At 42.3% G+C, this 11,771-nt stretch overlaps 1 protein-coding gene across 1 annotated transcript; it reads left to right on the top strand.

The window, feature by feature from the left end:
- The first annotated feature begins 694 nt into the window (after positions 1-694).
- Positions 695-10,984, top strand: slc22a15 (solute carrier family 22 member 15). Its single transcript, XM_012834228.3, has 12 exons — positions 695-1,113; positions 1,571-1,714; positions 3,497-3,629; positions 4,124-4,288; positions 4,541-4,670; positions 4,883-5,104; positions 5,689-5,829; positions 6,095-6,180; positions 9,311-9,419; positions 9,525-9,597; positions 10,419-10,577; positions 10,792-10,984. The coding sequence occupies exons 1-12, from the start codon at positions 1,030-1,032 to the stop codon at positions 10,843-10,845; spliced, it is 1,500 nt and encodes a 499-aa protein (XP_012689682.1). The 5' UTR covers positions 695-1,029; the 3' UTR covers positions 10,846-10,984.
- Positions 10,985-11,771: the final 787 nt, after the last annotated feature.

The raw sequence follows: 11,771 nt of genomic DNA, 5'->3' as shown, positions 1-11,771 counted from the left end.
TATTTAGGATGTTCTGAAGATATAGTGTGTTGTACTAGAGTGTGTACTAGAGTGTGTTGTGTCACAATGTCTTCCTGTTGAACGTAATGCTATTTTGCATGTTTGACTGTTATCTTTTAAGTATTGTGTTGTAGTCAATGATGAGATACATCACTAATAAACACATTTTTCTCAATATTTAGGATGTATTGAACATATTCCACCTCACTTTTATTAAGACACAATCTTTTGTTTCATCAGTAGAGTATCGTAGTGTCTTTGCATTGAATATAATGGAATTTTGCCTGTTTGCTCAGCTATTTGCTCTGTACTGTGGCACAGTCTATGACGGGATTCATGACTAACATACATTTCTCTTAATATTTAGGATGTTCTGAACATATTCCACCACTGTGGCTGTGCCACAATGTCCTCCCTTTGAGCACAATGCAATTGCGGTCTTATGATCAACAATTTTTAAGATATTGTGGTGTAGTCAATTATGAGATTTATCACTGCTAAACACACATTTTATTAATATTTAGGATGTTCTGATCATATTCCACCCTACTTTTATTGAGACACAAACACAATCCTTTGTTTTATTAGAGTATGGTGTGTATCATAATGTCTGCCTACTAAACATAATGCAATTTAAATACAATGCTGTTTATTTTATCAATGTTCCCTTATAGGTTTGTGAAATTAGTTAGTCCTTTTTGTCCATTTGTGTTTTTTGTTTGTTTGTTTGTTTTTGTTATCATGGTTATGCAACTAATATGGCTGCCGTTTCTTAAATACTAAACCTGACTGATGACATTTATTTTGGTAAAAATTGTTGTGTAAATGTGGCCGGAAGTTGAGCCAGCTAATTATACCATGGCTGCTCACGGAACTTTACACTGTCTCTGACGAAACTCTGCTGGCTGCTGATCTTGACACACCAGCCCACCATAACAAAATCTCTGGTCTTGCTTACCAGCCAAGCAATCCTCGTAGCACCCTCCCACGTCAGTGTGATGCCACATTGTTCTGAGCGCGCATCCTGTAATGGATTTAGAGGAGGCATTCCAAGTTGTTGGGGAGTTCGGCAAATATCAGAAACGTACAGTGACAGTGCTAACGTTGTTACAGGTGAGATATCGGTAGCTTGTTACCTGAGTTATACAGCAATGTATTACTGAATTAGTTCGCTAGCTAGCTAGGTGGCTAACTTAGCCGTTCTTAAAACAACGAAACGTCAGCCTAACTGTATCCTTCTCTGCATTCAGCGTTATGTGCTCAATGTTTTGAATTTGGTGTAATGGTAGGTATCTTTAATCTGCAACGTCATATCATTCGGTAACGTCAACCTCGGAAGATTTTCTATAATTTTCTATGCAGCTATGTTATTTTTCAAACAGAGACCCAATAATTGTGAGACGTGGACAACTTGCTAGTTACGTTACTTGCTTAGCAAGTCTGTTGTCAATTCATTCAGTATTGGTAACTAAACTCTGTCGTGAGTCGCTCGCCGGCGACACTGAAGGTCTGTATTATTTGACTTTATGTGGTGCAAACCAGACGTGATGCAAATTTTGTAATCCTGCAGATTTATATGGCATGTCAGTCCATGCTGATAGTCTTGATAGGAGCAGTGCCGAAGTTCAGTACGGAGAGACTGGAGGATCTGGATGGTGAAGAACTAAGCAGCCAAGTAACATTCACTGAAGACATCAGTTCTATTGTTACAGAGGTATGGTACTTTACTTTCATCCAAGAACTTTAAGGTGAAGTGTGGAAAACGTGTTGCTTTTTGAATTATGCTGAGAGTTTTGTAAAGAAGTGAGGCCATAAGAATGAGAGTTTTAGATTTGCGTCCGAACATTTTTCAAACGGCATGATACTTTTTTTCATTATATATTTGAAGTGGGCTTGTAGGTTTGTATGTAGTTAGCTGCTAGGCTAGGGTATGTGTGTACTGTACGCCTACATGTATGCATTTTATTTGTGACAGAAACAATATATAATTTTTCATTGAAAACTATTGAGTCCAATATTAGTGAAAAAATGGTCCCGTGTACCGTGATAAGCCTCACCAGGCCGAATTAGGTCCTCTTGGCAGTGGGTGCGCAGTGGATAGAAGTCATTATCTTCCTCAACATCACGGAGGTATTCGCCACAATGAAAACAACATGCCTCATAACCATATGAGTAGTAGGTCATTGCAGCGTGATCGTTGCAGTCATGATCTTTCACATGTACCTGTTCTCCAGATGCCTTGTTGATATCATTGGCATTGGATGTCAAGGAATAAGGAGGGAAAAATTAACATTGCAGCAATTTATCCCCGGTAAATGGTCTACGTACTAAACTCAATCCACAAGTGTCCTGTACATCATCAAAGACTTCAGCTAGCTGGTCCTTTTTGCGCGATTTTTCACACGATTAAATAGAAATGACGAAACATTCGATAGCAAGCTAAATATATTATAGTTGAATGCTACAGGCCTAATCTATGGGGTAAAAAACAAAGGCCAGACAGAAGTTAATTAAGGGAGAAGACTGGTGATGTAGTTGGAATATTAATGTTGAATTTAAACGGTACTCATGCACACTTCAGTGTCCAAATCTGACGAAAGACAGTGCTTGTACAGGAAAGAGCTATCCACTTTCTTAGCCCTGTTCAAGACACGCTTAACTTTTTGTCAGTTAAAGTAGCATACCAGTTTACAGCCTAGCCTAAAAGGTTAATCCCACACGTAGCGTTAGCATCTGAACTGATCTGCCATCGATCATCGGGTTAAGTATGAAATGCTGCCAGGTTTATTTACCTCATGAAGCAGTCCTGAAATAAATACTTTTTTTATGGTGGCAGTGCACCATTAATCAGTGTAGGCCTTCATCATCGTTGGCCTACAGTACTTATCTTTTCGACTGAATATGAAAAAACTCAGTACACAAATTAACTAAAGATGATTTTAAATAACTGTCTGTACGTGTTCGTCTATTTACTATTTCTAATAAGTAAAGAAGACAAAATATAGGTCCATATATTACTACCACTAATAAAGTAAAAAAGTCTAAATCACTTAGGGTCTGGCGTCACAGGCTCATGTCCTCGTGCACAACCACGCTGCTGAAAAACATCCTAGGGGAAACCCTGAATTAGTAATCGTGTTAAATAATCGCCATCTCAAATGATTATGATTTTTGCCATAATCATGCAGCCATAAGTAATACTAGAGCAGATATGATCGCTGGCTACAAGTGAAATCCGCTCATTCAATAGCCTTTTACTGCTGCACAATAAAATGGATACATACTGTACACACACCGGAGGTATCGCTGTGCAAAGATTGGAGCTTGCTGGCAGTAACTGGCAGGAGGTTTTGGAGCATGCAGGTGGTGACCACAAATCTAAAATGTTCATTCTCCTGTCCTTATGTTTTTGGGTAATTTGATATTTATGCATAGCCTGATTGACCAATTGTTGTTTGATTATGCACAAGACTGATTCAGATGTATTCTTTTCCAGTGGCACCTGATTCAACATCAAGCCTATAAAGTCAGCCTAGCCGGTTCTCTGTTTTTTGCGGGGGTGCTGATTGGCAATGTGTTTTTTGGACCTCTTTCAGACAGGATTGGAAGGAAACCTGTCTTTTTGTCAGGTAAAGAGAAAGCACACCCATCCACTCAGAAACAGGTCAAATGGGGAAACGAAACCCAAAGTAGGTAGAAACATGTCGGCAGTGGAATTTGGCATGTAGGCGGTGTAGAAGTGTGCCACACTTTAGTAATACAAATCTCTGGATGATACGGTTATGAGAGAGATTACCAAATCAGCAAAAATAAACACTATTATTATAACAAGAATTCCAGCTTTCAGCTCCACTTAGTGTCAGCCCCATAAACATTTTATCATTAGTAGTATATACTGATTTAATGTATGAGTACTGAAAGTTGCTTTGGTTCAATCTTCTGCTAGAGGAATAAAAAAAATTCACACTGGGGAAGTAATCCCATATCTGAAAACAAACGATCAGTAGCTGAAGTCAGTTGCATCATTTTTGGGATCTGTGTCCCCAAGCAAAATGTGTTTAAATGCCTGATTCTAATAGAATGAGTCTCATTCCCTGTCTCCATGTGCTCTCTGTCTCCTCAGCCTTGTTCTTTGAGGTGCTGTTTGGCTATGTCAGTGCCCTGGCCCCCAGCTATGAGGTGTTTGCCCTGTCACGTCTGCTGGTGGGCCTCATGAATGGAGGGATGGCACTGGTTTGTTTTGTTCTGACCCAGGAGTATGTGGGCAAGTCCTACTGGGCCATGACAGGTAATGCTCACAGGACCGCCTCATTTGGAGGTGTTGCTCAGAAATGTCAGTGTTTCAAACTGTGTTGTTTAGGAAGAGGAGAATATTGAGTCATTAGTAATCACTGCATTCAGTAGTATTTTATTTACGTCTATTGACAGTATTAATTTATGTATGGTCCACTGCAGTCTTCCAGTGTAGCTGTACCTTATTATGAGATTATGGATTAGCATCAATCTTTTTTTTTTTTGGTTTTGCTCTTCTTTTTTTTAGGAACCTTGACCAACATGACCTTTGCTGTGGGAATTGCCTTGTTTGCCGTCTCTGGCTACTACATCAGGCCATGGCGTAGTCTGGCCACCGCTGCTAATTCTCCTGGTGTTCTCCTCTTCCTGCTATGCGTGTACGTTCAGTCACCTGCTCTGGAAATACAGTGGGCTGTGAAGATCTTTGTTAAAAAAAATAAAAAAAAGAATAATTTCAGTTGATCTTTTCAAAGTATGCTTGTATTGCATGGGCTAATGTTGGAGACACTGTAAGTAGTTTCTTTTAGAGATGATTTGCCTGGCCATTACTGGGAGAGTGAAACCCAGCTGTCTATCGTCTCTCCTCCAGGACTCTTCCAGAGTCGCCTCGCTGGCTGTACTCCCGCGGGAGGACGCAGCAGGCGGAGGAGGTTCTACAGGACCTGGCCCAGAGGAACGGTAACGGAAGACCCATACTGAAGCTCCGGCGCCCCCCTGGTCTGGACCGCCCCAATGGCTCCAGCACCGGCCTGTCCCACCTCATCACCCACCCAGTGCTGCGCTGGAGGACCTTGGTGCTCATGTATGTGTGGTGAGTATGGACACTATCGCTCATGTATGTGTGGTGAGTATGGACACTATCGCTCATGTATGTGTGGTGAGTATGGACACTATCGCTCATGTATGTGTGGTGAGTATGGACACTATCGCTCATGTATGTGTGGTGAGTATGGACACTATCGCTCATGTATGTGTGGTGAGTATGGACACTATCGCTCATGTATGTGTGGTGAGTATGGACACTATCGCTCATCTATGTGTGGTGAGTATGGACACTATCGCTCATGTATGTGTGGTGAGTATGGACACTATCGCTCATGTATGTGTGGTGAGTAATGGACACTATTGCTCAAGGAACCGCTTGGAGACATTAGATTTGCCTGTTTCAGGTTTGTTAACACTTGACTGGTAGTGACATTGACAGCCGTCTTGCTGTACTTGATTTAGAATTGATATTGAATATAAAATCTGACAATAATTATACAATTATTATTATATTGACTAAAGTTCTTCACAATTCTCTAAGGTTCAGAGAGAAAGCGAGTGCTAGATTACTGGCATGGAAGACAGAGGCCTAACCACAGGCACGCACCTTTTGTGTTCTGTTATTCCCAGGTACGCATGCAGCCTGGTGTATTATGGGCTGACGTTGAATGCAAGTGAGGATTCAGGAAACCGCTACTTCAACGTGGCCATGTATGGTCTAGTGGAGCTGCCGGCATACCCCATGTGCATATATTTTATCAACAAACAGTGGTATGTAGACATACTACAACATCTGCAACATCTCTTTCTGCACTTGTGTGATTATACACTGCCCATCTCACGTCCTTGTCAAGAACAGTTCAGTTGGCAACTGTAGTTACATAGTGAATTTCACTTTTGCTATGAAAATCATTTGTTTACCATTGTGATTTAAAAACATTTAGCCGTACATTAATGTTACAGTTTAGTTTTGGGGGGATTTTTCCTCAGATTATTGTTTTGAAAGCTGTATTTTGATTTTGTTTTCCATGATTAGGGCTGGGAGGAAAAAAACAATGGCAAGCTTTCTAGCCTGTGCGGGATTGTCTTGTTTATTAACAATGTTCATTCCAGCAAAATCAGGTAAGTTAGATTTTCTTTTTCTAAGAAAACATGACTCACACTGCCATAACGAGTAAATATATATGTGAAGTATAGGGATGCACCGATACCACTTTTTTACAAACCGATACGAGTACGAGTATTTTTATTTGTGTAGTTTGCCGATACCGAGTACCGATACCGATACTTCTTAGATTTGGTCTTCATGAAAGTGCAATTAATTTGGAGGCAGATTTTATTTTATCCTCTGCAGATTATGTCAAGCCTATAGTACAAAATTAACAGAAGGCTATCCCAAGCCAAAAATAAACAGAGCTTTCTGGTTTTAACACACAAAAAAAGCCTTCAAACAGACAATATCATCACATTAGACAAAATGCAAATATAACCAGATAAAGGCAATTCAATTTGCTGCATAGTTAACAACACAGTCTGCTTAACAAAAAGTGAACAGAACTATTACTGGATTAGCACAAGAGCACATTTCAGTTACAAAAGGATCAGAAGAATCTCCTGCTCAAGTACACAAACAATCACTTAACCTATGTGGCACTTAGACCACATTTACACATAGCCGGGTATTTACAGAAACGAATATTTCTGCCCCTCCGTTTTCAAAAATAACGTCATACACACAACACACGTTTTCAAAAAAGTTTCTGTTTACATGAGCCCGCATAAATACGCCCTTCTATGGAGGGATGCAGTAACTCCGAAAGAGACAGTAGTGATGAGCGCGACATTCGGAAGTTCTTATGCCATTCGTCCGGGAGGACGACTTCTTTCTCGAAGTCTTCCCACCAGACAGCAGTTCGCCCTGGTCGGATCCAAAACCGTCGGTGGCGACGTTGGCAGGCAATGTAGCCTACGTCTTGGGAGTGAAAGCAGTAGAAAGACTGCTGACCTCCGTGCAGTTCTTCGCCTCTGCTCCTCCATATAGAAAAGCAGTTGTGTTTGTAAATACAAACAGGCGTTTGCATTAACGTATAAATGAGCACTACCTTAACAGCATCTGTCGGTAGGAAAACTGTATGATCAGGGAAAGTGTATTAAAACCGGATGTCGTCACTTTAAGCCGGTCTCTGGTTGGATAAAGCTTTTCAGCAGAAATGGACAAGGACCTTTACTTTTGAGTTGAGAAGTTGTGTTGATCGCCTGGCATGCAAACGATCGGTTTTCTTTAAATTATTATTATTTTTGTGAAGTTATACGGCTTATGTGAATAAAGCTATCTACACAACTTTTTATATGTCTACATTGACTCGTTTAGTTGTTCATGTGGTACACGTAGGTCTTAACTGAAGCTAACGCTTAGACCAACAATCCATTGGAACACATAGTAGCTAGCTAGCCTCGCTGCTAATAAGTCTAACGTTAGCATGCTGATATGAATAGACCCATTATAGTCAGGTGGCTTAATGCTCAATTGACTTGTTAACCGAACTTTTACGAAGTCATACAACTAAACACACAAGTGACTTGTTAACCTATGTCTACATTGACTCGGTTAGTTGTTCATGTGGTACACGAATGTTGCTGAGTATTGTTGTAGGACTTAACTGAAGTTAACGCTTAGACCAACAATCCATTGGAACACATAGTAGCTAGCTAGCCTCGCTGCTAATAAGTATAACGTCAGCATGCTAATATGAATAGACCCATTATAGTCAGGTGGCTTAATGCTCAATTGACTTGTTAACCGAACTTTTACGAAGTCATACAACTAAACACACAAGTGACTTGTTAACCGAACTTTTACGAAGCTATATGACCAAACACAAAGCTAGCACTGTTAATTCCGCTATAGCTAGCCAGGTCAATTAGCTCGCCTAAGATACTGCAATTTAAGCTAACCAATTACCTCATTTCCCCCAAAACCCATCGATTACATGTGTTTGTGATGTGTAACATATATCCTTAATCAGTCATTCAAGTTATTAACGTTTATTTACCGCTAGCAATTACACGACACAAGGGTAATTCAATCACTATTAATGTTGAACTTGAACTTCAACAACGTCACACAACATTAAAAGTCAGGCATCGGCATGGTTTCTACAGAATAAATCAAAGGTCCTTGTCCATTTCTGCTGAAAAGCTTTATCCAACCAGAGACCGGCTTAAAGTGACGACATCCGGTTTTAATACACTTTCCCTGATCATACAGTTTTCCTACCGACAGCATCCATGATCAGTAAGCAAACTAACTGTAAACAATAGGACGCTCACATGATGTGATGCATTTTTAGTCGCATACTGTGACGTTTGAGAACCTAAAACTCCGTTTGAACTAGTTCACACGCAAACACAAAAACGGAGTTTTCAGAAATCTCCACTTTGGCCGGAGTTTTTAGAAATTATCGTTTTCCGTGATAAAACCTCCGTTTTCGTGTAAATGAAAGGCCAAAACGCATGGAAATATATGCGTTTTCCCATCGTGTAAACGGGGTATAAGTCTTTCTCTCTACCTCTCTCTCTCTGTGTGTGCGTGCGCGTTTTTTTCTTTTGCAAGACGTCAGTTAAGATTGGTTGCTTCGGTCTTGCGCCACTAGCATCAGTGAACTCTGTGTACTTAGCACTATGGTGCGTCTTCAGATGTTTAATCAAATTGCTTGTGTTAAACAAAGTACTTTCCTTTCCGCCCCTCGACACCGTAGCAGTGCAGATCTTACACTGTGCCTTACTCCTGTCGTCGTCATTTATCTTAAAATGAGCCCAAATCGCCGTTAAGGCAGCACAACGGAATTGCTAATCGCTAACGAGATGCTAGCAGCTAAATTTAGCGAAACCTGTATACTGAAATACTTTGACACTATGACAAACTTTCCTAACACAGTCAAACATCAAGCAAATGCAACACAAGACGGCAAATAAGCTACTTACTACTCTGGCAGAGAGTGGTAGGTCAGGTAGGACAATAAATCACATTTTGTGTCAGCATAGCCCGGCCAGTTTGATGCAGTGAAATACTGATGAGTGGTATTGGTGCTTGGTATAGGCAATTCAAAAACGAGTACGAGTATTTTAACGAAGTATCGGCACCGATACCGATACTGGTGCATCCCTAGTGAAGTACCTTAACTATGAAATATTATTGAGTGAACTGCTATAGGCCTACAGTCTTTCAGCTTAAGCTGTGCTCTCCCCACAGAATCCTGGTTTAATGCTACCACTTTAGCCTTGCTGGGCAAGCTGATGGTCAGTGCAGCCTTCAACATTGTGTATGTGTACACATCAGAGCTCTACCCCACTGTTATCAGGTACAGGCTAATGCTAATGCTATGAACAACTGCTCTCCGAGCAGCACATGGGTTGCCATTTCTGGCTGGTGTGTTTCTGCTGATGTAGACCTCTCCTTTGCACAGGAATGCTGGGCTGGGAGTGTGCTCCATGTCCTGCAGGGTCGGGGGGATTCTGGCACCCTTCGTGCCTTCGCTGGTGAGTACATGTGCATGGATCCAATGCAAGTTCTCAAGAGTGATGATGACACCAGTACTAATGAGCACTGGGTGACAAATGTTCAATTACAATGGGAGGTTGAGTCCAGAAATACGCACACATTAGACACACCTTAGACACATTAGACACAAATACATACATGAATGTCATACCCATACCACACCCACACAAATGGCGTTGGAATCGCATATAGGGGAGAGAGGGGCAAGTTTTCACACACAGGTAATTCCCTCAAAACTCGGGGCACTATCTCAAAAATCAAATATCTAGCATATTTTCTCTACTTTTACCCTTTCATAGTTAAAATATAGCATATATATTTCTGATTGAATGTAATTAAATTGTATGATTTTGATAACTTAACTACAGACTTATGTTGAACCAGCCATGAGTAGCCAAAAGTAGCCGACATGTGATCAGGGGGCAACTAGACTGGCACTCAGTAGAGCACGGCATTTGCCCTTGGTGGAGGTATCTCGCAACATTAGCAAAGCTAATGCAGGCGCCCCATGAGTCAGATCCGCTCCAAAAAGCAGAAGGTCCTTGGCCCTTGCAACACTCGTCCACCAAGTTTGATCAAAACCAAGCAAGTCATTTTTGCGTAACCCTGCTAACAAACCAACCAACTAACAAACAAGCAAGCGGACACGGGTGAAGACATAACCTCCTTGATGGCGGAGGTCATTCAAAAAAGCAGGTGTTTAGGGAGGAAAGGAAGAAAGCCTTTGTCATGTGATGCCCAGTGACGGTTGTGGCCAGTGATTATTCCCCCCTCACTTCTAGTGGCTGGTGTCTTTCAGAGAGTGCTGCATGTGTCCATGCCCTTCATGGTGTTCTGCCTGAGTGGCCTCTCCGCCAGCTGCCTGTGCCTCCTCCTGCCAGAGACACTCAACAAACCCATGGCCGAGACGCTGGAGGAGCTGAGCAACCCCACTTACCAACGCATCGTGGAGACAAAGGTGCGCTAACGTCCGCCCGCTAGCTCATCCTCACCACAGCGTGATGGTTAACCAGCCAGTCTGTAGCATCGCTGTCTGTTGCGTGTGGCTGTGTTCCTGCATCTGGTTGGAGTCCAGTAGCAGAGTGTTTTGTGAGGAGATACGAGCCACACATGGTGATCCAGGCCTCACGCGTCTGAATGAAGTGTTGCGGTTGTTTTGTGTGTTTGAACAGGTGCGCCTACTGGAGGACGAGGAAGTGAAACCAAAGCACAAACTGAACGAATGACCAATCCGGAGACCAAAGCAAGAGGGGGAGAGGTGAAGCTCAGGTCGTGGGACTGACGTGCGCAGCGCTGACCTGAGCTCGCCCCTGGTGCTCCCCGTCTACCCCACACCCTACACCCCACACCCCAGACCCCACACCCCACACCCCACACCCCCGACCCCACACCCCACACCCCGGACCCCGACCCCAGACCCCACACCCCACACCCCACACCACAGACCCCACAACTCACACCCCACACCCCGGACCCCAGCCCCCAGCCTCACCAGCACTGCCTGCAGCCTCCACACAAGCACACAGGAGCAGTTTCAGAAGCCTCCACGCTAAATGCCAGCAAGGCGTCACATTCCCGCAAAGGCCTGGAAGGGAAATTCCAGGGTTGTGCTTGGCGAGGTGCATTCTGAGACTAAAGCAATCACGGTTGCTGTGGGTGAGTGGCAGCCTCTTCACAACAAGAAACAGGAGGTCTAAAGAAGGATTTAGTTTCATCGTGTGATGTGATAAACCTGACAGGTTATTTTTTTTTTATTTATTCTTTGCTCAGTGTCATTCCAAACGAAACATGCCATCTCAGGGCATGAACTTCTCAAGCAGTCTATTCACAGAATGACTCGGAGCCTTTTGCTCTTCACAAAGGGAAGTGCATAGTGCATAGCCCAGGACCAAACTATTCCTGGGGAAATTCCAAAATGTTTTTCTTTTTCTGTTCCAATCAGGTCTTTCCTGTGATTCTGCTTCCTGCCATTATTTTCTTTTCTCCCGATGACTTTACGTTGGTTCAGTAGCTCCTTGGGAGCTGATTTTTTTTTATTGTTGTGCCTTTTTTTACAAGGTCATACATTTATAACATTCAGCATTTAGTGTTCATGAAGGGTCTTGTGCAACAGGTGTTTAAAAGGTGTCAATTGAGTGTCAGCTAAAACAAA

The sequence above is a fragment of the Clupea harengus genome, chromosome 13 (genome assembly GCF_900700415.2).
Source record: "Clupea harengus chromosome 13, Ch_v2.0.2, whole genome shotgun sequence".
In the NCBI taxonomy this organism is placed as follows: Eukaryota; Metazoa; Chordata; class Actinopteri; order Clupeiformes; family Clupeidae; genus Clupea; species Clupea harengus.
This window is presented reverse-complemented; position numbering and strand designations above follow the sequence as displayed.

Bases quoted from the DNA above. Each gene is read 5' to 3' on its own strand.
- slc22a15 (XM_012834228.3), top strand. From the start codon at position 1,030: ATGGATTTAGAGGAGGCATTCCAAGTTGTTGGGGAGTTCGGCAAATAT. The intron at 1,715-3,496 runs GTATGGTACTTT...ATTCTTTTCCAG, and splicing joins TCAGTTCTATTGTTACAGAG to TGGCACCTGATTCAACATCA. The intron at 6,181-9,310 runs GTAAGTTAGATT...CTCTCCCCACAG, and splicing joins GTTCATTCCAGCAAAATCAG to AATCCTGGTTTAATGCTACC.